The following is a 26,967-nucleotide window of genomic DNA, read 5'->3' on the forward strand; positions in this document are numbered from 1 at the left end:
AAATCTGAAATGGATTTCAGATTCGGATGAAACAATACATAACATCTTCAGATATGAAACTAATTTCAGATTTAAGAGAAAATAAATTTATTTTAGATCTAAAATAAATTTCAGATCTGAAACAAACTCCTAATAATATCATATATCATGCAGAAATTTTAGATCTTATAAATTTTAATATCCTACATCATTCTAGGATAATCTTTCAGTATAGCTGAATTATGTCAGCGCAACCTTATATCAAAATGATGTCTAATCAATTAATTAAGTTAAAATCTAATTTCTATAAATCAAATTGTAGATCAACATAATTTATGTTCATATCAGAATCTCACTCTGATACCACTATTGAAAATAGATGGTTTTATGCATGTAATTTTAAAATTTTATTTAGCAACAAAAACAAATATAGATTAAAATATTTTTAATCTAAACATACATTAGATCTGATCTACTAAACCACCTAAAAGGATCTATCATATGAACATGGATCATGCATCTGAAATCTATTTTAATAACATAATGAATGAAGAGATCAGATCTCCATACCTCATCGTGGATTGATCTACACTGAAGCTGATGATCGTGGATGTATGAGTTTTTCGAGCCACACAAGCGTCCGATCTCTATAAGTATCTACACAAGGTCTTAATCTGATCAGAAGCTTCTTAATCTCTCCGAGGTGCTAGCTTTTTTACAGAGATCACTTTCTGATAGTTAAACAGGATCCTCCTTCATTTCTCTCAGACCCTCTCAGAGAAGAAGAATAATAATAGGAGGAAAAAGAGGAGGAAGATGAGGAGGAAACCTTTTTCTCTTTTTCTCTCTCTTCTCAAAACCTCATGCCTAAAGAGAGGAGACGCCCAAGAGAAAGAACCCACGCCCCCTCTATCTAATTTTTCATAGTAAAAATCAAATTTCTCTCATACCACATGCCCCTTTCTCTCCTCTTTTATTTTGGCATCCAAGAGATATATTAGGTCAAACCTAATTAGATAAGGACTTGAATTCATCCTTATCTCTAAGAGGTGGAGAAGGGAGGTATGGAGAAGGCTTGGGCATGAGATCTCTCATGCAAAACACAAGGGAGCATAAGAAATTAAGGGTGGCATCATGGGGCGGTGCTAGGGAGAGAGAGTCCCAGTCTCTCAATTTGACTGGGACTCTCTTGGTGCTTTAATTAATCCCTAACTATTAGGAATTGGTTGCACCCAAAGAGAAAAAAATCCTAGTCCAATTAGGGACTCAATCAGATCCTAATTCAATTAAAAAATTAGTTACATCAAGTCTTAATCAAATCAGGAATTAGTCTCTCTTACAATTGGATTATCTCATATTTCAATCAGGCTTAATCTAATCAAACTCAAACCAAGCCAAATTGAATCCAATTTAATTAGACTTGATCTTAACCCCATTGCTCAATCAAATTGAGCCAAATTATAATCTAATTACTAATTAATCTTTCTATAACTTCTAACTCTTAGAGAATTACTTTATTGCAACTTTTACATTGATTAATCATTAATCACATTGATAATTAGATCCAACTACTATTCATAATCGTAACTCAACCATCTGATCAGTTAAAAATCTCTATTGTGTATGACCCCATAGGTTCTATTTTATCTGATAGTAAAATATACGGTGATTCCTATCACAATATCATTAAAATTTTTTTCAATAGATTAAAATAATTTAACTCTTCCCATCAAGGATCATCAATCATCAAGATGACACTTGATGAATCTCACAATCCATCAATAACACCTAGCAGTATGTAGTGGCAATCTAGTAGAATAAAATTACTGACCTCCAGGTGCAGTTATCATGTGATTTAGTCCTTCTATCATGAGTCCCAACTAGATGGAGGTCATGAAAAATTTATCAAATCTTAACATCAGTCATATATAAGATTGGCTTGACTCGAATTTATTTATAAATTTTTTTAAATTTTTTTTCGATATTCACACTTGTTTCGACTGAAAATTTTTTGAACTCAATCTTGTGAATTGCATAGAACTTCTTTGTTGCTACCAAGATTGATAGATTCTATCTAAATGCATCCTACTCCTAACAATGAACCTGAACTTATTGTAGCTAACATACATCGTAAGAATCTAAATGGCTAAGAGATCAAGTATATATGCAGTCAAACTATAGTAACATCACTGTGAATAGCTGAGGCACCATAAATCAAAGGATCACTCACACCACTACGGTATCAAGTAAACTATCGATGAGTGAGTAGACATCCAAGTAGTTTCTCATGTTAGTCACACTCAGTGCAAGTTGTTCTTTAACAACCACCTATACTCTCACTCCAATACCTCCACACTACAAACTCGAGATATGTCTGTCTGTGTTTCTCAACTATGCAATCCAAGATGGGGGGGTGAATTGGATTTTTAAAAATTTAAAATTAATCTAGAACTACAAGGTTTAAGTAATAAAAGGCAAGTTAACTGAAGTAAGTGATTTAAGCAAAGTGAAGATATTAGATGCAAGAGTGTAAGAAAAAAAGAAAATAAGATAGAGAATAAGTAAGCACACCACAAACAACCAAGATTTATAGTGGTTCGGTGCCAACCTTGTACCTACATCTACTCTCCAAGCTCCTACTTGAAAATTCAAATCCACTAAACCGTATTCAACAAGAATACAATATTGGTACCTCCGATTCTAGCTATCCCAAGCTAGAACACTTATTTTTCGGGTACAAGTCAATCCAATACAATCCGATTCAAGGTTCGGATCAATCTTTCCACATTTTGGAACCCTTCCAAAACTAAAGATCAACTCAAAAATAGAGTATAATAGTTAATCACACGAAAATATAAATGTAGCTCCTTTAACGAGCAAATAAAGCTTTAAATATACTTTACACAATAATGAAAAAGCTTTTCTGATTCTCCTCAAAGTTGTTGAAGACTTGAATGAGCTTTTGAGGGGTTGATGAGCTTGAAATGAAAGTTTCTTTAACTTCAAGAAGGCTTTTTGTTTAAGGCTGAAATGAATGCTTGAAAAATCTTCAATCTTTCCTCCTTTAAGTGCCTTTTATAGCTTCAAATGATGGTGGAGAGTGATCTGGATAGTTTTAAAGCCGTTAAAGATCATTAAATGAGCATTAAATATGCCAAAATGAGCTAAAAACTAGCCGTTACGAAGTTTTTCCATCACAGGGGTCGACTCATACACATGAGTCGACTTATGGGGTTGACTTCTGTGGCATAGAACAAAAATGATTGTTCTGTAATTTTGGCATGCACAGCAATAGAGGTCGACTCATGCATAGGGATCGACTCATAGGGTCGACTCAATTGAGTGTGCCAGCTAAAAAACAGTATGCCGTTCAGCCCCATTTGACATGAGTTGACTCATGGGATCGACTAAATTTTATAAATATTATTTTTTTTCAAAATATACATCCAAAAATTATGAAATTTTCTCTAATAGATCACAAATCTTCTGTTCTTGCTCTTGAGGCTTTCAAGTTAGGACTTGATGAAATTATAATTTTGTTCTTGAAAAATAATAAATTTTTTTCCAAGCCAAAATCATTAGTAACCCCCTCAAATGCTTTGTAATCATCAAAATCAATTCAAGGAGCAATAATCTTTCCTTTTTAATAATGATAAAATACTTGAGCAAAAGCAGAGTATAACATATATAAGGCATTGAATATGAATTTCAAATTTATGAAGATGCATCACTTAAACATCATAGCCAGTTATTTGAATGAAATGCATCATGAGTAGTTTGAAGATCAAATTAAAATTTACTTATTAGATCATTTGCTTTGAAAATTACTGACAATTTTGATTCTTTGACACATTTGCTTTGACAATTTGCTCATTTGCTTTGACAATTTTGCTTATTGCTCTCGATTCTATTTCTCTATTGCTTATTGCTCGATCTCAATTTTTGATTCTCTACTCTCCTTTTTTGACAGCATCAATTAAGATCTTAAGAGATTTTGAAGAGAGAAAAAAAAAGGATAACATAAAGGACATATTTTCTTTGCTCCTTTTTGATAGCATATTTTATTTCTCTACTCTCCCTTTTTGATACCATATTTTATTTCTTTACTCCCCCTCTTTTATTATTTATTTCTCTACTCCCCTCATTATAGCCATTATAAAGGACATATCAATTTGCTCATATAGAAGATATTGCTATTCATGATATTTATCACACATATATGAGTCATTTTTTATATCTTATAATTAAAATATTTTAATTGATCCCATTCATAAACATTAATCCAAAGACATTCATTGAAATTCAAAGCATAAAAAATGTATATATCAAAATGTGACTCAATACATTAAGTCAAAATACATAGATCATACAAAAATTATGGATAACAACTATTCAAGAGTCAATCAGCCAATAAAATACAAAGGCCATAAGATAGATCCTAGATATAAAAGACTAACTATGCTGGATCTAATAGATATCATGGCTAGAGGGATCAAAATCTGAAGAGTTAGAGATATGATGAGGAGATGTAGGATCAAATCATGGGCATGACCTTGACCACGTCTGCCTCGACCATGGGTAGAAGTACCGGCACAAGCAGAAGGGCGAGAAGATCCTGGAGCCTGAGAAGCTATGAACTGTGCAAAGAGAGAAAGTCTGATGGTGTCCAATTATTTTAAGACTCTCGACACAGACTGCATCAGGGTACTAAACTGAGTAGAGGCAGTCTCACTGGAGCCCCTGATCTCTCTCCTCAAAAAGTCAAATCCACTCTCTAAAATTTCTCGAAGTCTAGCTGCCTCTGTAGATAGATTGGAGACCTCTGTGATGTCCTCATACGGCTTGGGATGGGCTAAAGCTAAAACTTGTCTCTACAAATCTTAAAACTCTGCCTGTCAGTCTCAAAATATATCCCTCAAGCTGCTTAATACATACGGACTGAGCAATAAGTATTTGAAAAATAATAGAGATATGAGGGATCATAGTCTGATCTGAAACAGCCTGAGAAGTCATCCCCTGAGCAAAACCTGAGGTGGTAAACTACTGAGATAAAATGCAACAACATGCTGGGACATCATCTCAATCTGATCATCTGCCAGTCTGATCTCTGAATGATCTACCATGCTCCCAGACTGCGATATAGAAACATACCTCCTCGCAAACTTGAAGGATCAGTCTCGTAATCAGACATGAACTGAATATCTGGAGATGCTCTGTGATCACGAGGAGATGAAGACAGTCTCTCCTCCTCTGCTCTCTCCTCAGCTGGTTCCTCTGCTCTTTTCTCGACACCCTTTGACCAACCACCATCAGTATTTGAAAAACCCATGCGGTACTGTGTGTGACGGTTGATGGTGTCAGAATGAGATAACCTAGTAACTACCTCCACCTAAAACTGACTTCGAACCTCCTAAAGACCAGAGTGAGTGCCATACCAAAAGGCAAGTGAGCCTTAGATCTATTTAGGGTCTCTTTCATGGCCTCAATCATCAGAATAGGAAGGTTCAAGGGAGTCTCATGATCACATGATACATGATGCAAATATCCCTACCAGATAGGAGGTCATGTTTGCTACTCCTAGGGACAAATAGTTTGGTTACCATGTGATGTAACAGCCTCATCTCAACAGAAAGAATTTTTGCTTCTAATTTATTCAAACTTCCAATAAAAGTTCTCCCTAAGATAACATTAATTCCTTCTTCTTTGATTGGGAGCTCCATATTAGCATAGCCTTCACAAGGCAAGTGCATGATTTATCCCAAATGCATTGGATCAAGAATAATATCAACACCTTTCACTGTAAACTTTACTGTTCCATTGCAATAACTCAAATTTAAGTAAAATTTTCTAACCAAATCAATATAAGTATTTTTCTTTAATAAATAGTAAAACTTTCATCCTTGATTTTTAATCTTTGATCCAATAAAGAACCTTTCTTTTTCAAAAAACTTGAAATCTATATTTTTCTCGAATTTTACTTTTCGATCAGAGAGAAGTACTTTGTTTGGACTGATTAGGGACTGTGTAGAAGCTGAAGTAGGATCTGGAGTTGAGATTGGAGTGGGAGAGGGCTCAGCTGCTATTTTTTTCTGTGCTCAGTCTCTTCCAACCCGCGAACAGATTTTTTTCTCTATGGGAGCTTCATTTTGAGAGTCATTTGGACAAAAAAGACTTGCAAGGAGCTTAGGAGACTAAATGAGAGGTAGAGAGGAAAAGATTTTAGAAGAAAAAGCAAAGATTTTGGAGAGGTGAAGCACCAATTTGGAGAAGAGAGGTAGAATCTAGGGCAAGCTCGAACGTCCAAATGAAGAAGAAAGAGGAGAGGAAGTTGTTCCTAAACGGGCGATTTGAAGGATGAAAATCGGTGAGAAGAGAGATTTGAGAAAAATCTTCAGTTTGAGGGAGAAGAGAGGAGAGCTTTTGGTTTGGTGGGAGGAAGAAGAAGAAGGGCTGAGTTAGCTCAAAAAAAATTTCTCAATAAAAAAAGAGCGTCCGAAGGGTTTTGACAGAATTACAAGTTTATCCTAAGGTCGACCCTGGGGGTCGACTCATGGTACAGAAAAATTCATAAGAATGATGAAAAAATTTAAAAAAATCTGAAACTTTGAGGAAAAAGTATTCTACCTAAAGATTGATCATGTGAAGTACAATTTTGAGCTTTTAAAAGAAAAGAAGAGATGAGAATTGAGCTCAACACATTTGGTTCAATAAATTTTTTTGGCATTAAGAACTTAGAATTAGAGAGATACTTAAGCTGATGGATCAAGGATTCCTAGTTCTCTTCTAATTTCATAAAATCTATATTCACTTAAGGCTTTGGTAAAAATATCAGCCAATTATTTCTTAGTACATACATAGTCAAGAATTATATTATTATTTTGAACATATTCTCTTATGAAATAATATCTAATTTCAATATGTTTTGATCTAGAGTGCTGAATTGATTTTTAGTTAGATTGATAGCACTAGTGTTATCACATCTTATGAAAGTTTTATTAAGTTTGATGTCAAAGTCCTCAAGTTGTTGCTTAATCCACAAGATTTGAGCACAACAACTTTCAGCTGTAATGTATTCAGCTTCGACCGTAGACAGTGCCATGAATTTTGCTTCTTGCTAAACCAACAGATTAAATTAACTCTAAAAAATTGACAAGTTTCACTAGTACATTTTCTATCTAATCTATATCCAGCAAAATCGGCATCTAAATATCCTATTAAGTCAATGGATGAGTCCTTAAAATATCATAATCCTAGAGTTTGTGTATCATTTAAATATCTAAAGATTCTTTTAACTGCATTCAAGTGTGATTCTTTTGGATTTGATTGAAAACGAGCACAAAGATATACACTAAACATAATATCTGGTCTACTAGCAGTTAAATACAATAGAGAATCAATCATGCCTCTATAAAATTTTAAGTCTATATTTTTACCTCCTTCATCCTTGTCAAGCTTACATGATAGGCTCATAGGTGTACCAATTACTTTGGAACCCTCCATTCCAAATCTTTTGAGTAGTTTTCTTGTATATTTGCTTTGGGTGATGGAGATTCCTTCCTTTGTTTATTTGATTTGGAGTCCGAAGAAGAATGTAAGTTCTCCCATCATGCTCATCTCGAACTCCCCCTGCATGAGCTTAGTAAAATCTTGACAAAGAGTTTCATTAGTAGACCCAAAAATAATGTCATCAACGTATATTTGTATAACTAAGATATCATCTTGATTTCTTTTAATGAAAAGGGTTGTGTCTACATTTCTTCTTGAAAAATTATTATTAAGCAAAAATTTACTTAGCCTTTTATACTAAGCCCTAGGTGCTTGTTTCAAACCATATAATGCTTGTTTAATTTAAAAATATAATTAGAAAAACTTGATTTTCAAAATTGAGATTGTTCTACATAAACTTCTTCAGCAATATATCCATTTAGAAAAATATTTTTGACATCCATTTGCAATAACTTAAAATTCATAAAGCAAGCATATACAAGTAAAAATCTAATTACTTCTAATCTAGCAATAGGTGCAAAGTTCTCATCAAAATCAATTCTCTCTTTTTGATTATAACCTTTTGCAACCAATCTTACTTTATTTCTTATCACATTTCCATGTTCATCTAATTTATTCCTATATACCCATTTTGTGCCAATTACTGGATAATTTTTAGGTCTTGATACTAAAGTCTATATATTATTTTTTTCGAATTGATTAAGTTCTTCTTGCATTGCATTTATCCAATTATAATCTTTTTCAGCTTCATCTATGATTTTAGGTTCAAAATGAGAAACAAATACAAAATGATTTATGCATCTCTAAGAGAGGAACGAGTTCTTACTCAATGTGTAGGATCACTAATGATCAATTTTTGGGATGATTGTGATCATACCTCCATTCTTTAAGTAGATCATTTGAGTCTTGAGGTTGTTCTTATTGTTCTTCACCTTCATCCTCTTGTTTGTTTTCATGTTCTTCTTTATTTTGAATTGTTGAGTCTTTTAGGATGATCTCCTTCATCCCTTCTATAAGAAGATCTGCATCATCAATACCTTCATTCTTCTTTGAAGAAAAATCATTAGTTTTATCAAAAACAAATGTATTGACTCTTCTATTACTAAAGTTCTTTTGTTGAAAACTTTAAAAGCTTTGCTAGAAGAGAAGTAACCAAGAAAAATAGCTTTATCAGATTTTGCATCAAATTTTTCTAGTCTTTCTTTACCATTGTTCAAAATAAAACATCGACAACCAAAAATATGAAAATATGCAATGTTTGGTTTTCTTCCTTTCCAAATCTCATAGAGAGTTTTCTTTAAAATTGATCTAATTAAAGCACGGTTTAATATATAATATGCCGTGTTAATTGCTTTCATCCAAAAATATCTTGGGAGGTTGCTTCACATAGCATGGTACGGATAATTTCTTCGAGGATTCTATTTTTCTTTCTACTATCCTATTTTGTTGGGGTGTCCTAGTTACTAAAAAATTATGGTCAATATCTTTTTCATTACAAAATTTTTCAAAATCTTGATTTTTAAATTTAGTTCCATGATCACTTCGAATATTTTGAATTGAAAAATTTTTTCATTAGTGATTTTTCGATAAAATTTTGAGAACACATGAAAAGTTTCATCCTTATGTGCCAAAAAGAAGACTCATGTAAAACGAGAGAAATCATCAATAATCACAAAGCCATATCATTTTCCATCTAGACTAGTAGTTCTAGTGGGTCCAAATAAATCCATGTGCAATAGTTCTAAGAGCCTAGAAGTTGAAACAATATTTTTAGATTTGAATAAGACTTTTGTTTGTTTACTCAGTTGGCATGCATCATAAATTCTATCCTTTTTAAAATTCAATTTGGGTAAGCTGGTAACCAATTCCTTTTTAATAAGTTTTGAAAGTGAATGCATGCTAATATGTGCAAGCCTACGATGCCAAAGCCAACTAGTTCATTAATCTTGACATTCAAGACTACTAGCATTGCATGTTTATTTTGAAAAGATCATTCAAATCTACCATATAAATATTACCATATCTATGCCCAACAAATTTAATACCTTCATCAATAGGATTAGTTACTATACAAAATAAAGATTTAAAAATAACTTTGTATCTTTTATCACAAAATTGACTGATACTTAATAGATTATGTTTCAAACCATCTACTTACAAAATATTTTCAATATATTTGGAGGGAGTGATACCAATGTTACCTATACCGATGATTTTTCTTTTGCTATTATCTCCAAAGGTGACCATCTCTCTATTTTTTGCATCAAGTGTGATGAATTGGAATTCATCATCGGTCATATATCTTGAGCACCCACTATCAAGATATCATTTTCGATTTGTTCCTTGGGATGCAGGACACACCTGCATACAAAAATCAAGTTTTCACTTTAGGTACCAAGCTTTCTTGGTCCTTTTTGGTTAGTTACAGTGGTTCCTTTTGGAACCCATATTTTCTTTATATTAAATTTTTAGATTATTAGAAAAACATGTATAGGATTTGTGTCCTACTTTATCATATTTAAAGCAAATAATATTTGAAAACTTGTTGCATGATAAGTTTACAAAGATATTTTTTAGAAGTTTTTTATTTCTTTAAAGGTTATATCCAAGACTGACTTTATCATAAATGATCTTTTGATTATCAAGTATCATTTGAAGTTTATTTGAACTTAAAATAAATTTTCAACCATTGGTTTTAACTTGACAATCTCATTTTTTAAGTTCAGATTTTTTTGAGACAAGATTGATTTTTCATTTGAAATAATCTCATTTTCTTTTAGTAAAGATTGATTCTTTGATTTTAATTCTTTATTTTTATCCCTAATTTTTTTAGTTCATCAATTAGATCATAAAATGCTACATAAAGTTCTTCAAAGGTAAAGTCATTAGAAGTTTCAGTGTTTACTCATTTTCATGTACCATAAGGTACAAGTTGGCTTGTTTATTTGAATCTTCTTCTTCGAAGCTTGACTCATCACTTTCACTCCATGTAACCATCATAACCTTTTTCTTGTACTTCTTGGGATCCTTCTTAAATTGTGGACATTCAGACTTAAAGTGTTCCGACTTCTTACATTCATAACAAATAAGGGGTTGCTCGTTATCCTTCTCTTTGCCATATTTTCCTTTTGTAGGTGGCCTCTTCCTTATTCTTTGTATTCTTTTCTTCAAAAATTCTTAAACTTTCTAGTAATTAGGGCCATTTTTTCATTCTGCTTTTCATTTTTCGTATCATCGGATTTCTCATCAAGTTGAGTAGTGGATTTGAGAGTGATTGTCCTCTTCTTTTTGACATCTTCTTCTTGATGTTGTTTCATACTTAGCTCATGTATTATTAGCGATCCTAGAAGCTCTCCAAGGATTAAATATTCAGATCTTTGGCTTCTTGAATTACGGTCACTTTGGCCTCCCAAATCTTTGGTAAAGACCTAAGAATCTTTCTCATGAGATCACTGTTAGAATAAGACTTACAAAGACTTTTTAGATCATTAATAATATTAGTAAAATAAATAAATATTTCAGTTATTGATTCATCATGCTCCATTTTAAAGAGTTCATATTTATGCACAAGCATGTTAATTTTTGATTTCTTCACTTGATTAGTTCCTTCATGAGTTACTTCTAATCTATCCATATTTTCTTAGCTGACATGTATGTTGAAATACGATTAAATTCATTAGCATGTAGAGCACAATATAAAATATTCATAGCTTTTGCATTAAGTTGAGCCATTTTCTTGTCAACCTCATCCTATTTTTTTTCGATTTGATTGATTCCACACCATCAATTATTTTAGTGGGTGTATGTGGTCTATTTACTATGATACTCACATATCATAGTCAAGTGCTTGAATAAAGATTTTCATCCGAGCTTTTCAATATGTATAATTTGACCCATTGAAAAGTGAAGGTCGGTTTGTAGACTACCCCTCGGCTAGTGAAGCACCAACTTGAGTTGTCATAGTTTTTAGCTTTTTGATGGTTAAATCAAAGTAGACTAGAGCACCGGACTCTGATACCACTTGTTGCCCAATTATGCAACCCAAGAGGGGGGATGAATTGAATTTTTAAAAATTTAAAATTAATCTAGAACCATAAGGATTAAGTAATAAAAAGCAAGTTAGTTGAAGTGAGTGATTTAAGCAAAGTGAAGATATTAGATGCAAGAGTGCAAGAAGAAAAAAAAAATAAGATAGAGAACAAGTAAGCACACCACAAACAACCAAGATTTATAGTGGTTCAGTGCCAACCTTGCACCTACATCCACTCCCCAAGCTCCTACTTGGGAATTCAAATCTACTAAACCGTATTCAACAAGAATACAACATCGGTACCTCCGACTCTAGCTATCTCAAGCTAGAACACTTATTTTTCAGATATAAACCAACCAATATAATCCGATTCAAGGTTCGGATCAACCTTTCATATTTTGGAACCCTTCCAAAACTAAAGATCAACTCAAAAATAGAGTATAACAGTTAATCACATGAAAATATAAATGTAGCTCCTTTAATGAGCAAATAAAGCTTTAAATATATCTTACACAACAATGAAGAAGCTTTTCTGATTCTCCTCAAGGTTGTTGAAGACTTGAATGAGCTCTTGAGGGGTTGGTGAACTTGAAATGAAAGCTTCTTTAACTTTAAGAAGGCTCTTTGCTTAGGGCTGAAATGAATGCTTGAAAAACCTTCAATCTTTCCTCCTTTAAGTACCATTTATAGCTTCAAATGATGGTGAAAAGTGATCTAGATAGTTTTAGAGCTGTTGGAGATCATTAAATGAGCATTAAATATACTAAAACGAGCTGAAAAACTAGTCGTTACGGAGTTTTTTCATCGCAGGGGTCAACTCATACACATGAGTCGACTCATGGGGTCGACTTCTGTGGCATAGAAATAAAATAATTATTCTGTAATTTTGGCGTGCACAGCAACAGAGGTCGACTCATAGGATCGACTCATGCACAAGAATCGACTCATGGGGTCGACTCAATTGGGTGTGCCAGCCAAAAAACAGCATGCCGTTCAGCCTCATTTGACATGAGTCGACTCATGGGATCGATTCAATTTTATAAATATTATTTTTTTTCAAAATATACATCCAAAAATTATGAAATTTTCTCTACTAGATCACAAATCTTCTGTTCTTGCTTCTGAGACTTTCGAGTTAGGATTGGTGAAATTATAATTTTATCTCTGAAAAATAATAAATCTTTTTTCAAGCCAAAATCATTAGTAACCTCCTCAAATGCTTTGTAATCATCAAAATCAATTCAAGGAGCAACAGTCTGAAAAGAAAGCGATCTGTACATCGATCTAATTAGATCGATCACCATCATCCATGATGATCCTTCGATCAGGAGTCTTTAGGAATTAACCATCAATAATATATGTTCAAATTCTCAACACTTTGAGAATATATATTATTATCTGTTAATCCCTTAGACGAATCATGGACACATATAAAATATGATTGAAATAATTAATGAATAAAATTTATAAGTACAAATTTATATCCTGGAATTATAATATGTGTTAGCCAACAAGTGGCTTCTAGAACACACATCTAACACGTGAGGCAGGGGGAGGAAGACTCCCAGAGCTCGATGGAGGAGAGGCGATGAGGGAGCCCGAGAGGGCGGCGGCTCTCGAAACTTGCGAAAGTAGTCTTCATCCTGTGATCCCAAAAACTCACGGTGCGATGTTTTGCATCATCCTCGAGGGCCTCCGCTTGGGAGTCTTCCTCCCACATCGTGCGTCGTTCTCGGCTTCCTCCACCTTGGCGGCCTCCGGCATCCACGTCGCAACCATCGCATCCTGTGCATGTGAGGCAGGGGGAAAAAGACTCTTAGAGCTCGATGGAAGAGAGGCGATGAGGAGGAAGCCCAAGGGGACAGCGGAGATGGCAGATGGAGGTTCACGGCTGGGGAAAAGGGAGGGCGAGGGAGCAGTGGAGGGCGAATGGGTCGAAGAGGGAAGGATTAGAGGAAAAAAGAAGAAAAGGTGAGGATGGTAGTGCGGTGGCGAAGGGTGGGGAAGAGAGCTGCAGCGGCAACAAGAATGAGGAGGTGATGGTGTGACAAACGGGCTTTCCTCTCCATCAGCGAAGTGATAGGCCCATCTTGATTAAGAAAAGATGAAAATCTTGATCCAATTTTGCACCTGACACTGGGTGGCGGTGAACGGAAGAAATGTCGTGATGGAGTTATCATGGGACTCGGTTGACAAGTCTGCTGAGTTGATAAGTTTAAATGAGACATAAATTATGACTCTACTAGACTTTGGACCGATGAGTATGCAGGATTTCTATAAACATCTTTTTTTGTTTCCTAATTTTTTAGTATTTTATTTAATGGTATCAAAAAGTAAATGGAGTGGTGGTTTTGGAGTAAGTTATGGCTCATTCCACTAGATGGGGTTTCACTTGAGATGCAACCCAATTTTTATGGACTCCTTGGCATTTATGCAATTCTTCGTGCATCTTAAATATTTCTTTCATTTGATACAAAAAACTTAAAATATTTAATGATGCGGTAGCAGAATAATAGTCCTAATAATAACAATCAGATTAGAAAAGATATTATAGAATGGAAGAATATTTCACAGGAGAAACTCTTCCGACCTGATTTAGGTCAATAAAATTGGAGCTCCAATCCAACCTGACCCGAGTCTAATCCTATACTCAGCATAATTTAAAAATTCATATAAATTTTTTTTTTTATTACAAATATCTTTACTAAAATAGATTTTCATTGAAACTAATTTATCTCTAAAAAAATCTTCATGAAATCAGAGTTGTGGATAGTTTTTTAATTATTTTTTAAATATATATAAAATAAATAATAAAATAAATATTATTAAAAAAAATTACATCTTATATAACGCACGGGTTACAAGCTAGTATATCGTGAAGATGCGTTTGAGGTCCCCTTATCAACCGTTCTTTTCTTGCATTCAAAGGACTTACGACAGCCCATATGCACCGTCCCGTCTCTACGCGTCAGTTCCAGAGGGTCTAACGCAACAAATGAACGGTCTAGATTTATCATACTGAAGCACGAGCAGCTAATAGACCATCCGCATATAAACTTCTGTACGCTCCTACGTAAGATAGCGTTGCCGCAGCGACACCCCACCAAGTCCAACGCTTCTCCCCTCCTTCTCTCTCCGTCCTCCCTTGTCTCGTTTCAGCGGTGCGGAGCTGTGCTTTCCCTTCCCTCTCCGCCAATGCTAGGGGGGCTAAACCCTAGTCTTGTTGTTTTCTCTACAGGTAAAATCTCTTGCTTCGATTCTTCTTTGGGTAGTGCTTTTAGATGTCCAGTTCCTGTTCTTGCTGGTTTGATCGCCTGCTGCGTGGAAAAAGACCATTATACGAATTCTCCTTACTTTTTTTGCTTCCTTTGATCGGATGGATCCGACAGTGATGTTTTTTTTTTTTCTCTAATTTGCAAAGAAATCGGTTGTTTTGGGGATTGTTTGAGTGAATTTTCATCTGAACTTGTTATTCAGAGTTGGGATTGATAGAGACCAGGGTCCATCTCCGAATTTCATGATCTTAGGGTTTAATCGTGAAAAAGAGATGATAGCTTTATGTGGTTTATGTAGGTTGTTTGCTGATTAAAGTGGCAGAACTTTTTTTTTTTTTGTTATTTCTCGTTTCTTCTGGGGGTTTGTGGGGTGGGGGAGGTATTGGGAAACGGTAAGATCCTTTCTTGGCTTGGTAGATTTTGACCAAAAAGATTGACAACCTAGATTTGGCAGTTCTAATCGAGGACTAAGGTTGTGCAGGCTGTTCTTGTGCACTGCTGAGCGTAGCTTGACATGAGTTTGAGTTGTTTTTTCTCATGTATATAATTATGTTGTGATGAAATAGATCATGATTGGTATTTTGTTGCATATATAGTGCTTTTGTCCGTATTTGTTTATTGAAATTTGCAAGGTGCGATGAAATTGTGAAAAATGCCTTATAGAGGAATATCACTTGCTTTTGTTATGCTTGACCCATTCACTTAAATGTTGTGGAAAATACCTGCATATCATGCATTATGTAGAACATACATAGTTAAATAAATTCATGAGCTTAGTGTCTAGGAGAGGGAAATATGAGATTTCATGGAGTAAACTACTTAGTTCTCTTATAATTTACTGAGTCTTAACAAGTACAAGCAGGAGAGGGAATGAATGGTTTGTTCCAGAGCATGTTTGATCCGTTAGTATTGTGAACACAGCCTAGGGACATTAAATTAATAATAATATTATTTTTTAAGTGAACATTATGGGGATAACTTAAGAACCTGCAGATATAGGTAGATTTCTCACTTTGTTATTTCATAACAAATTGCGTGTAGGAGTAAGGACCAAGATGTCAGACTTGTTACTGATTTTGGTAAAGCTTATGATATAGTACTAAAAGATAATGTGGTGGGAATTTAAAAGAAAAGTGTACTGAATGAGCAAACAAAATGCTTGAAGTTCCAGGTCTCAATGAAATTCCTAAATCTTAAAAACTCACAACACGCTCACACATAAAAAAGAAGAGTTTTAAGATCAGACATCTTTTAACATTTGTACTTTTTTACAGCAATTTGAGGAAGTCAAGCTTGATATGGTTAAGCTGAGGTGTGTGTAATTGGTCTTTGTACTGGAAGATGTAGCTTAGGTGAAAAATGACAATGTAACAAAAATGGCAGACCATCCTAATATCAAATCAAAAGTTTTCTAGTACTGGAGAGCAGTTAGATTTTGTGTTGTAGGGTCATCTATTTATTCATTGTATGGTATGCTTTGTTAAACAAGAGTTTCATGGTAAAATTGGTGGAAGAAAAGTTAATTTGCTGATGTATGCTGGAACATCTCTATTCAGTGACACGAGACATACCAATTTGTCTCTCCTGACAATTTTGAGGAATTTTATAGAAGATAACAGGTTGATGTATGTGCAAGTAACAATCCTTTTTTGGTAGCTGATAAAAAATTGTGTCTCTTTGAAAAGGTAAACAACTATGTTGTTTGTGATGGGTTGCAGCACGTACATATGGACTCAACTAGTCATGGTCATATAATTTTTTAATAATCTTGCAAGTTCTTGATGGTTTCCTTTCTATGGATGTCTTGTAACTACTTTATAAGTTGGCAGATTAATGGTGCACTTGGTAACGCTTAAAAATGGTATTTGTATATCTTTTAAAGTAGAAAATGTATTTTCTGATGAAAAAAATAATGCTATGTTTGGTCGGCTGGAATGAGTATTGGAATGGTTTGGGAATTCTGTGTTTGGCCTCATTCCAATGTTTGGTATGACAATAAATAATGGAATCATGATTCCTCTAGAATGAAGGAATGGTGATTCCACTCCTAGATGGGAGGAATGGTCATTCCTATGAGTGTGCGACTGAATGATATTTTGGATAATTAACTAATTAGAATTATTTATAATATAAATAGCAATAAATAATATTGCTTGATATGAGATAATTTAATTAATATTTTACTAAAAATATTTTATGAGAAAACAATGAAAATATCAAGTAGCATGCATTGTAATATTATTTCAATTGTTACTTAATGGTGTACTATTTATTATATACTAGCAAAGAAATAATATCTAATGTGTATTAAAGTAAAAAATAATTAAACCAAGATCCGCGGAATCGGTATTAGAACCCGTGCTAGCTTACCGATGGTATAAGTTACTATGGATTTGTATCAGATGGGACCAGCGCGAATCGACACAGAAGCGAAGAAAAGAATCAGAGAGGAGGAACAGAGAGAAAGAGGGGAGGGGGAGGGAGAAGGGAGAGGAAAGGAGAGGGTGGCCGGAGGAGACGCTGGTGTGGTCACACGTGGGCTGCTGGTGCACTTAGAGGGCTGTTAAGGCCTTTGCTTCCTCCACCAAATTGTAGTCGAGAGAGAGATAGAAAGAGGGGGGAGGGAAAGAAAAAGAGGGAGGGAAAGCCGGCGAAGAGATTGTTAAAGGACCTCTGGTGGGCCACCATAGTTGTCGAATGGCGAAATCATGGTTTGCAGCTCCACGGGCACGAAACAAGGGCAATTGCTCCTATTTCATAGTTTTTTTTTAAAAAAAACTATGATCACAGTAAAGCTGGCAATCGATTTGTCGGTTTTACTATTCATCATTGTTTTTCAAAAATTGCGATGAATAGGGGAGGTTGCCTTTGTTCTATGGTCGTGGCTCCGTGCGCGCCTTTTCTGCCATCTGGTGGCCATGGTGGTCATCCGGTGCTCTCTCCGCCGACTACGTCTTCCTTCGGTACTCTCTCTCTATTTCTCTTAATTAAACATCTTATTAGATGACATGGAGTCGCGGAGGCCTCGGCGGGCCACCATCGGCCCTCCGGCAGCATCATCCCCTCTTTGCCTCCCCTCTTATCTCTTTCTTTTCCTCTCTTTCCCTCTTCCTCATCTCATGTTTCGATTGGGAAGGCCGGACTGTCCCGGTTTGCAGCAGGTAGGCTCGGAATGCCTTGAATCATTCGGTTCGGGACGGTTCAGCAAACCATGAATTAAACTGTATTGTATAAAAATAAAATCTTAGATAAAATTAGAAAATAATTGAAATAAGAAATTAAAATATACAAAAAAGCAAGTAGTTCTACAATGTTACCAAACACTAAATACTCCAAAATGTATTTTTTAATTAAAAATTTAAATGATCTGATTTTTGAGAATGACTTTTAAGCAATACTAAGCAAGCACTATGTTTGTCAAATGTATCATTCTTAGTTTCCCAAGTTTAAAATTCTTATTGAGATTCCTTTTTGTGGACGAACAATATCTTATTTTAGAACATTTTGGAATGATAGAAACAAGGTGTGGCATCTTGTTTACATGGTTAATTCCTATGTATCCTTGCTTGGCGGGAGAAATGGCTTGGGCAACCCTAGACATAAGAAGGTTCTTGTGAGACCTTCAAAAGAATGGACTTGTTTCTTTTACGTGATTTTGGGGCCTTGAGAATTAGCTATATTGAACTAGAAATAGGTTGTTCATAATTTGGTGCATTCTTCTAGTTCTGCTAGCATATAAAGGGAGGACATTTAGCTTGGTTATCAAGCTTCCACTACATATCCTAGTTCATATGTTCAATCTTGCCTATGTATGGGTTTATATTTGGCATGTTGCTGGAGCATTAGCCATAGGCAGTATCATTTGTCAATTAGCTGATCCTACTCATTGAGAATTGTGAATAAGCTACTGTTTTTGATCTAGGTGTTTGTATTCGGTGTTTTCATGTACATAGGAAAGATAGAGAAATTCCATGTGGTATTCATTTGTGCTCAATGTTGGCGAGTCTCTAAGTTATGCTCCATGGTGATGAGTCTCTTAGGTTGCTGCTCTTGAAACGAGATTGAGAGATTTCTGCAGCATCATCAGAAAGGATGTTTTATGTGACCAAGAATAAATATTGACCAGGGCCTGTGTTTTGCTCTACGTCATCATTCCTTCTTTATTTTCATATGAATAGAAGTTAATGCAACCATATGAAAGAGACAGAGAGCTTTTCAAAATACTGATGATGCATATATTCATTTGAGAGAGACAAATAGCATCTTGCTAGTTGAGCATGCGCTTCAAGCAATAAATTTACTTTTGAAATTCTTCTTGAACTCCTTTTTCTCCCTTCTATTGCTTTCTCTCTCATGGATAGTGATTCTTTGGTTAATGCTTAAGTTCAAAAGCATTATTCGAGAACTTATCTACAACTTTGCTTTTAGTGCTCGTTTAGAGACTATTTGGAATTAACGTATCAATGGAATTATTTGAAAACTGTTGAATGGGTCATTGTTTCTCGGCTGGTCCTGTAAAAAAATTGCTTTCACAAAGGTTCACAAGATATTGAGGTTTGCGATCCCTTTATCTTTCCTTGTTATTTATTAGGTGTCATATTGGGCAATATTTTGAAGAGTGCAAGTGGGAACCAAGCAGCCAGGGCCACATAGTGCCTTGGCGCTACATGGGTGTTTTTGAGTTCATGCAAATGATTCAAACATAGCAACAATAATAGCACCTCCTGATTGTGGCAGTTGAAATTGTGATAGCTATAGCATATGCTGATTATTGTAGTGGTGGAATCCATAGATGATAATGGCTATAGCAGCAGCTTAGTGGTGATTGAAGCAGAAAAGGGTAAAAGAGAGTGGAGGAGGAAGGAAAGAAATAAGTAATGTTTTAAAAGTTGCCATGATATGCAGGCAGTCAAGGGATTGCATGGCGCATATGCGGTTAGTATTTTTTAACCAAATAAAAATTAGTAAAATACATGAGGTACAACAAAAACAACCGTATACTATTTTTTGGATAAAAATCGGGGGCGGACTTGGGGAGCCAGTAGGGGCCATGTTCCCCCAAAGATCTGAAAGATCCTTAGGCACCTGTTAGTTTTGTAAGGCTTGGCTTTTGATCATCCAAAGATTCCTTTTATGCCACCCCAAAAGTTCTCATATTATCTCCAGTGTAAAAGCTCCCCTCATTCATTGGTTAGCTGGGATTGCACAATTCATCTAACTCTGTCATGACATTTGTTACTAATCTATATTGTTAGAAGTTTAGATCATAATGGGGATTCCTTATTTGAAAAGTTCTAAATAATCCCATTATAGAAATATATTTGAATGGAACTAATCCATTCATCTATAGATTGGAGATATAGCCTGGAAAAAATCTATTCTTTTCCAAAGAGTCCACCACCCATGCACATGCAGTAGAGAGAGAGAGAGAGAGAGAGAGAGAGAGAGAGCAGGGGGGGTATATTTCTCTTATTTTTCTTATTGTTCCTCTTTGTTTGCTGGTCCATGCATTCATATATTCTTCTCAAAATGAATCATTAATAGTTTGCATTTTTAAATTATAATATAATGTTTATATGCAGTTCAAAAAAAAAAAAAAGCCTTTTCATGCTTGATTAAACTCTCATTCTGCGTAGCCTTCTTTTCGCTATCCATGAATGGTCTTTGACCCTCTCTCTATTTTTTCTCATACCACCACTTCAATAAAATATCTGGTGTTTCTCACCAAAACAAACAAGAAAATGTGTGATGTCATGCCACTAATTTATTGGAAAAAGAAAAGTTCATCCATGAGTTCCTCTTGAGAAGCTACTCAGATTTCTTTTTGTTCCTTGTTTCTATTTATGAATGAGAAGCCATAAAATGCTTCTAGTTTTATCATTATTATCACCAAAAGAAATCTTGACTTACATACAATCCCATAAGTAAATTATTGATCTCTGAAATAATCTGGCTAGATATATACCATGTTAGATCAAAATACTTTCTTTGAATTTATTTAAATTATTGAATATTATAAATTAAATCAAATATGACGCCAATACAATATTATAATCTATGAATAAAATTGAAAAGTAAACACAATTTAAAATATATTTGCTATTTTATAAAAGTAAATTTGGTTTGTTTCTTATAATTAGGTCAAGTTAAATGTTGTCGATACAATTTTCTTAGCCGCCTACAAAGGGAAATTCCTGGCTTTAGCTCCATAAATAATATCAATATTAATAGCAATGACAGTTAATATGAACGCTTATTGTTTAATACTAATAAAAATAGTTATAATATAATTGAAACTCAAATTCACCCTTGTCATTAATTTGAACATTGCTCTATCTACATAGACCCACCTATGAATGGGGCATATATTTGGAGCCATAATGCTAAGTGGGCTGCATATGCAGCCAAACAATGCTGATGGAGACACAAATACGGCCACATAATACTAAGGACTGTCTTTTCAGCCCATATGTGGTGTGACTGTATATGGTAACAGCATGTAGGCAATATGGTGCAGTCAAGGGACCACATTTGCATTTGGGGCCTTATGCATTGCATTTAAATTACTGGAAATAAAAATATACTGCTTGCCAACTGGTTCACTGCCATCAAATTCTCCTCTCATTTTCTCTCTCCTCTGGCCATCATAGGGGCACATCATTATGGCTATTGGCGTATTGGTGGGGGTTTGTGAGGGCGGCAGCAGATAAAGGTTGGGGTGGGGGGGGTGGGTTCTATCTGTTTAAGTCATAAACTTTTTAGGTTATTGGGTACCAACATATTAAGAGTTTGACCTGCTAACTAATATAGCCAACCTGTAAAGCAGGGTAGTCAACCCATAAATCAGGGCAGCGCACCTCAAATTCCTACTCTATACCAGGCAGCGGCATATATGCCTGCCCATGGTTAGGTTGCATATGTAGGCAGCCTAACTAGGCAAGGTATCCTGGGAGCAACTTTGTCTAAGGTGGCTGCTTAGGTGTCTTCTAAAGCAGTGATTTTGATACAGTCCTTCAGCGCCAATGTTGCAAATAAATTGATACATGCAGAAAAATTCTCAATGTAAACATTAAAACAAGAAAAAGAGTAACTAGATGGGAAAAAAGAGAAGAAGGGAAGGAACTTAACAGAGGAGAAACTGTAACTGAGGAAAAACATTTATAAACAAGCCAAATAATTCAAGGAAACAATGAATTCCAAAAAAAACATGTTGCTCCTTATGGACCGCTATAGACTAAACAGCCATGAAAAATTGGTTCCTAATTTTGAGGACCCCCTACCTTGCCAACAATGAATACATGAATCTTAAACAGTTTGACTCAAAACAATTTTTCTAATGAACCTGAAACAAAAAGGTGTAATAGGAGGGGACAGATAAAAGGGAAAAGTGGAAGAGAAATGGACAAGTATTTATCAAATAAATCTATAAACAAGCTGGTTCATTCAAAGCAACCCATAGATTGTGCAAATTTTGTTGCTTCAAATAGACTTCTGTTTGTATTCCTTTCAATAACCTCAACATTTTCTAATCACAAAAAAACCTCAAAATTTGAAAATTAACGAGTTTGGAGTCTAATATGATGTGAGTCAAAATATAGTTTGTTTTCCAAATCAATCCAAAAGCTCCACTACCTTTAATCTATTCGCTTGCTTGACATAAAATAACCAAGAGACATAAAATAACCAAGAGCATTCCAAAACAACAAAATACTTGTTAACATGGAACCCTACATGGAAACTGAGGAACTTATTGCAAAACAAAATTAAAGCTACTTGAAACCTATTATAAACTAACCTAGCCCTTCTTTTTCTTTCCACTTTTGATGATCTAATTTCTTGGCAACTATCTTCGCTGGTACATGCAGATGCTTCTGGTTGTATTTTTCAATAGATTCTGAGGCTTGCTTCCCTTCTTACCAGAAGGAAAAGGCCTATAGTAGAACTTGTGGAAAATGGTCTGAGTGAAAATGACTCAAAAAACAAGAGAAAGTCTACCCTTCAAATCAACACAAAATTAGCAAGAAAATATGAAGCAAACAACCTACTTCCAGAAAAGATTTACATAGCCAAGTCAAATCTAAAACAAATCTAAAATAAATAGGGGTTGCCTCCCTTGTTCCTCACTCTTCTTTTTTCTTTCCTTTTCTTTTTTTTTTTTGGGTGTTTGTGTGCATTTATGCATGTTGGGGGTCTGGGGAAAAAGGGGAAAGGGGTGGTGCACTAAGGGGGAGTGTGGTTTCTTTGCTGTTGGCATTCTCTTCCCTTATTGTTTTTCTCTTATTGCATTAGGCAGTGCTGGATCCTCTCCATTTCTTATTTTTTAATTTGTCATCATCATCATTATCAACATGTCTCATGCTTTCAATAGAGGTAATACTTACATCCAAGGGCGTGAGATCCAACTTGTCCAACATTCATTTTGACAACTAAGGCATCGAAAGTTTGACAATAGGGAATATATTACCTGTAGGTTTGGAAGTGGAGTCTACCCTTTTTTCGCAGGCTCATGCCAATAATGTTTGCTCCACCAAGCCAATAAGAGTTTAATTGGAGTGTGGGATGTCGGCTAATTTGTAGTATACCAAGATTGTCTGATTTATAAACAGGTCCTTTTAACCAGTGTTTGATTAATCAATTCCTTCTTCCATGCAGCATACAAGTTACAAGATTTGGCACATGCAAGATTTGTTAAGATGTTGCATGATTAAGCCTCGTTAAACATCATGATGGTGGTTTTTTCAGGATGAATGTAGGTGGATACGATTTAATGTTGTGCAGAAGATTTGTGAAGTTCTGGAATATTGTGGTACAAATCATCTTGATGCCTCTATAAAGAGTATTTTTCAGCTCAATTATCTTTCAGAACATAATTGATGGGAATGTTCAAGGAAATGCTTGCAAAGGAAATACTAAATTTATTTTAATGGTAAAAGTTGATGAATTATGACGAGACATGTATGATTTGGTTGACATTTCTGATTTGTTTCCATTGCTCATTTCATTACCAAAAAGTGGTTCTTGGTCATATCATCTGAAACATCAGGATCCACTTCATTTCTCTTTCATTTCTATGCCTGAATCCTAAGCATAGTTGGTTTGTTTGCATATATCCCTGCTTTGTTGTTGTCAACTAATTCTTTCATCTTGCCCATTGGCAGAAAAGAAGATCATGCTCCTGTGGCATGTCTAAGATGAAGCTGATGACACTCTACCATCTTGTCAATAATTTGATGGGTTTGATGTTAGTTAGCCCATCATGTGCTGAATGTTATTAAAACATCTATCTGTTTCCACTATCAGCTTTCAGCTTTTGCTTGAGTATAGATGTGTAGACAATAGCATACTATTTGCTCAAATTTCGTGTTCTGGTGTAAGATTCTGTACGGTAATTGCTGAAGTTAGAACTTCTTCGTCTTCCTCTAAAATCTGTTCAAGAGGTAATTTAGGATCTTGAGTATTTTGCTTCAAGTGCCATCATTTTATTCTTTTTTTTTTTGGTGTAAAGGCGATCATTTTATTGGCTGGGCTTGATCCTTATATTGTGTGCTTTTTTCTGGATTTATCAGGAAGCTGTAGGTATGGGAGCATTTTGCTGTTGTTCATGTTCAGAGGACTTCGAAGAATATGCCCATCCAAGCAATCCTATGTATAGGCACTGCATATGCTTAAGATACTTCTTTCATCAGCTGTTCAGTGGGGTAATGTTACAAAACCACCGGTTTTGTTGACATTACAGTTTTTATTGTACATTGACTTACCATAAGTTTTATCATAGCTTTGTGCCAATCATATTTTCCACATCTGATTATGGTGCACCCATCTAGAAATGATGTCATGTATATCTGGCCTGCTGGTAGAATCTACAGTCTCTTTGTGATCAGTCCTAAAAGAAATCTGTGTTTAAGTGGGAAATTCTCATCTGTGAATGTGCTTGTGTGTTTTTGATGTTGATGTTTTTACTCCCCATCCGTGGTGCCTTATCTGAATCATTTTGACCTTTCATTAATTATTGTCTCCAACATGATGTGAAAGTCAAAACACAGATGAATAACATAGCAAAACAGTATGGTCAAAGGGTTAATTGCTATTGACTGATGGTGAATGAATTACTAACATTCTGTATACAGATAAATGCGACTGTCTCTCTTTAGGCAAATTATGAATGTCGTGTTAATGGACTATAACTGCTTTGTCCATTATGCAATCTGAGATATTTGGAATGCCATTCCTATTATAGTATATTGGTCCATCTGGTTTAGCATCATCAGTAAATGTGGATAAATGGGAGTACCACACTTTATGAACCAATTTTTCATGTTAAGCAGATTACAAGTTCTCCGTAGAGCTATGTTCTGAAGGTTATCTTTGTAAATCCTGTTTCTGATTCTCTCTTTTCCGCCATACATTTGGCAGTCACCATTTTCTTACTCAATTTCATTGCCCTTCCAGTATAGCGCGATGTTTCAAAGATTGGAGGTGCAGACCGTTGCTTCCTCTGTTCCAGCAGTAACTCCATTAACATCAACAGGCATTGGAACCACTTCAGCTGACAGTTCATTGTCTGAGACCTACCACCTTGTCCCTCAACCTCCACCTTATGATACAGATCCTAGATTTTCTCGTTTGCAACATGATGGGTTGGTCGCTAGGAGGGACAAGTCTATGAGCCACTTACAGGAAGAGTCACAGACCCATCGAAGAAATGAAAGTAGCTCTGCAATGGAACATTTAGGTTCTGTTAAAAAACAGAACAGTGCAGAAACTGAAGAAGAAAAACCTAGCCAGTCTGAATCAGAGCAAAATCTATTTGGAAAAGCTTATAGTACCAGCTATGTGATAGCAGTCTCAGAAGATGAAGATGTTTGCCCGACATGTCTTGATGGTAACCTGGTTTCTCTTTCATTTTCAGGATCATATTGTTGTGCTTTTTTTTTTTCGCTTTTTTTTTATAAGTAGATAAAAAATGTGTTGCTTCAATAGGTTGTGTGAGATGTCCTAATATAAGTTCTAATGGGAAAGTCCTATATATTATTAATTTTTTTCATCTTTGCTTTGTAGATTCTTGAATTTATTTACTTGTCATTTACAGAGTATACTCCTGAAAATCCAAAAATTGTGACAAAATGCTCTCATCATTTTCATCTGAGCTGTATATATGAATGGATGGAAAGAAGTGATAGCTGTCCAATTTGTGGCAAGGTATCTAGTGATGTTTTTCTTCCTTTCTACACTATCTTAATTCTTACTTAATATATTTATTCATATTTGTTTGTTTAATTGACTGTTTTAAGGTAGTAATACTGGATATGATATGTTTACTTGTCTTCTCTTTTATTTTCTAGAATTCTCAGAAATTTTGCACAAAATGTTCAAAATTTGTTAAATTAATGGCTGGGTAGTTCTTTCCTCTGATTGATTCTTGTATCATTTCCCTTTTTAGCTAAAGCTGTTAATGTATTTACCTATTCAAGAAAGATTGCTGCAGTCTATTGCTAAATAATGGAATAGATAGAACACATTTAAGATCGGTAGAGGTTCAATATTTTCTTAGTCCTTGCATTCTCTATTAATTTGTCAATACTTTGATGATGTCTCAGGTGATGCAATTCTGCGAGAGTCCATGATCTAATTTATTTATTCTCTACATTTGGGTAGAGAAATACCAGAGCATGTAGTGTTGGAGGGAACGTTTGTAAATAAAAGTTCTGCAGCTCCAGCAGAGAGCTATCTATCAAGAGAGCAGAGTTCTCAAATATACCAACATGTCCATAAGTAAAAATTCTCCAGCACATTGCTTAACAACTGTTTTTTGATGCTACTGTTTTACCTTGTATTACATACCATAAGCTGAAAGTTTTGATACATATAGGACTGTCTCTGATAATAAAAGCAGTGTTGCAAAACCTTGTGCCTTTGCTTTTGATTTTTCTTTTCTCCCAAATTTTTGTTAAATGAGGATTTTGGATAAAAGAAATCAGATATTAGAGAAGTTTGATTAAGCAAGAACTAGATAATGTTAAATGCAATTTGTAGATGTCTGTTTCTTGGCATATTCCTATTCTGTTTCTTATTTCATTTTCATTGCTTGTAAGATCATGATTCTTGAACAACAGGTTTTAGAACATTGATTCCACTTGGAAATTAATTAGTCAGGTCCCTGTAGGGCTGGATGGATGG

General features: G+C 34.9%; 1 protein-coding gene across 8 annotated transcripts; it reads left to right on the plus strand.

Annotated features, from left to right (window-relative positions):
• The first annotated feature begins 14,581 nt into the window (after window positions 1-14,581).
• Window positions 14,582-26,693, plus strand: LOC105033914 (E3 ubiquitin-protein ligase At3g02290). Of its 8 annotated transcripts, none has more exons than XM_073262099.1 (7): window positions 14,604-14,753; window positions 23,443-23,596; window positions 23,949-24,227; window positions 24,357-24,488; window positions 25,240-25,672; window positions 25,880-25,989; window positions 26,388-26,693. In XM_073262099.1, exons 4-7 carry the CDS (start codon window positions 24,369-24,371, stop codon window positions 26,412-26,414), a joined length of 690 nt encoding a protein of 229 aa, XP_073118200.1. In that variant the 5' UTR covers window positions 14,604-14,753; window positions 23,443-23,596; window positions 23,949-24,227; window positions 24,357-24,368; the 3' UTR covers window positions 26,415-26,693. The 8 variants fall into 8 exon arrangements, with proteins under 8 accessions (XP_010907201.1, XP_010907200.1, XP_073118202.1 ...); XM_010908897.4 differs by having other exon boundaries at window positions 23,533-23,596; XM_010908898.4 differs by lacking the exon at window positions 23,443-23,596 and having other exon boundaries at window positions 14,596-14,753.
• The last annotated feature ends 274 nt before the right edge of the window (window positions 26,694-26,967 follow it).

This window comes from Elaeis guineensis, chromosome 8 (assembly GCF_000442705.2).
Source record: "Elaeis guineensis isolate ETL-2024a chromosome 8, EG11, whole genome shotgun sequence".
NCBI lineage: Eukaryota > Viridiplantae > Streptophyta > Magnoliopsida > Arecales > Arecaceae > Elaeis > Elaeis guineensis.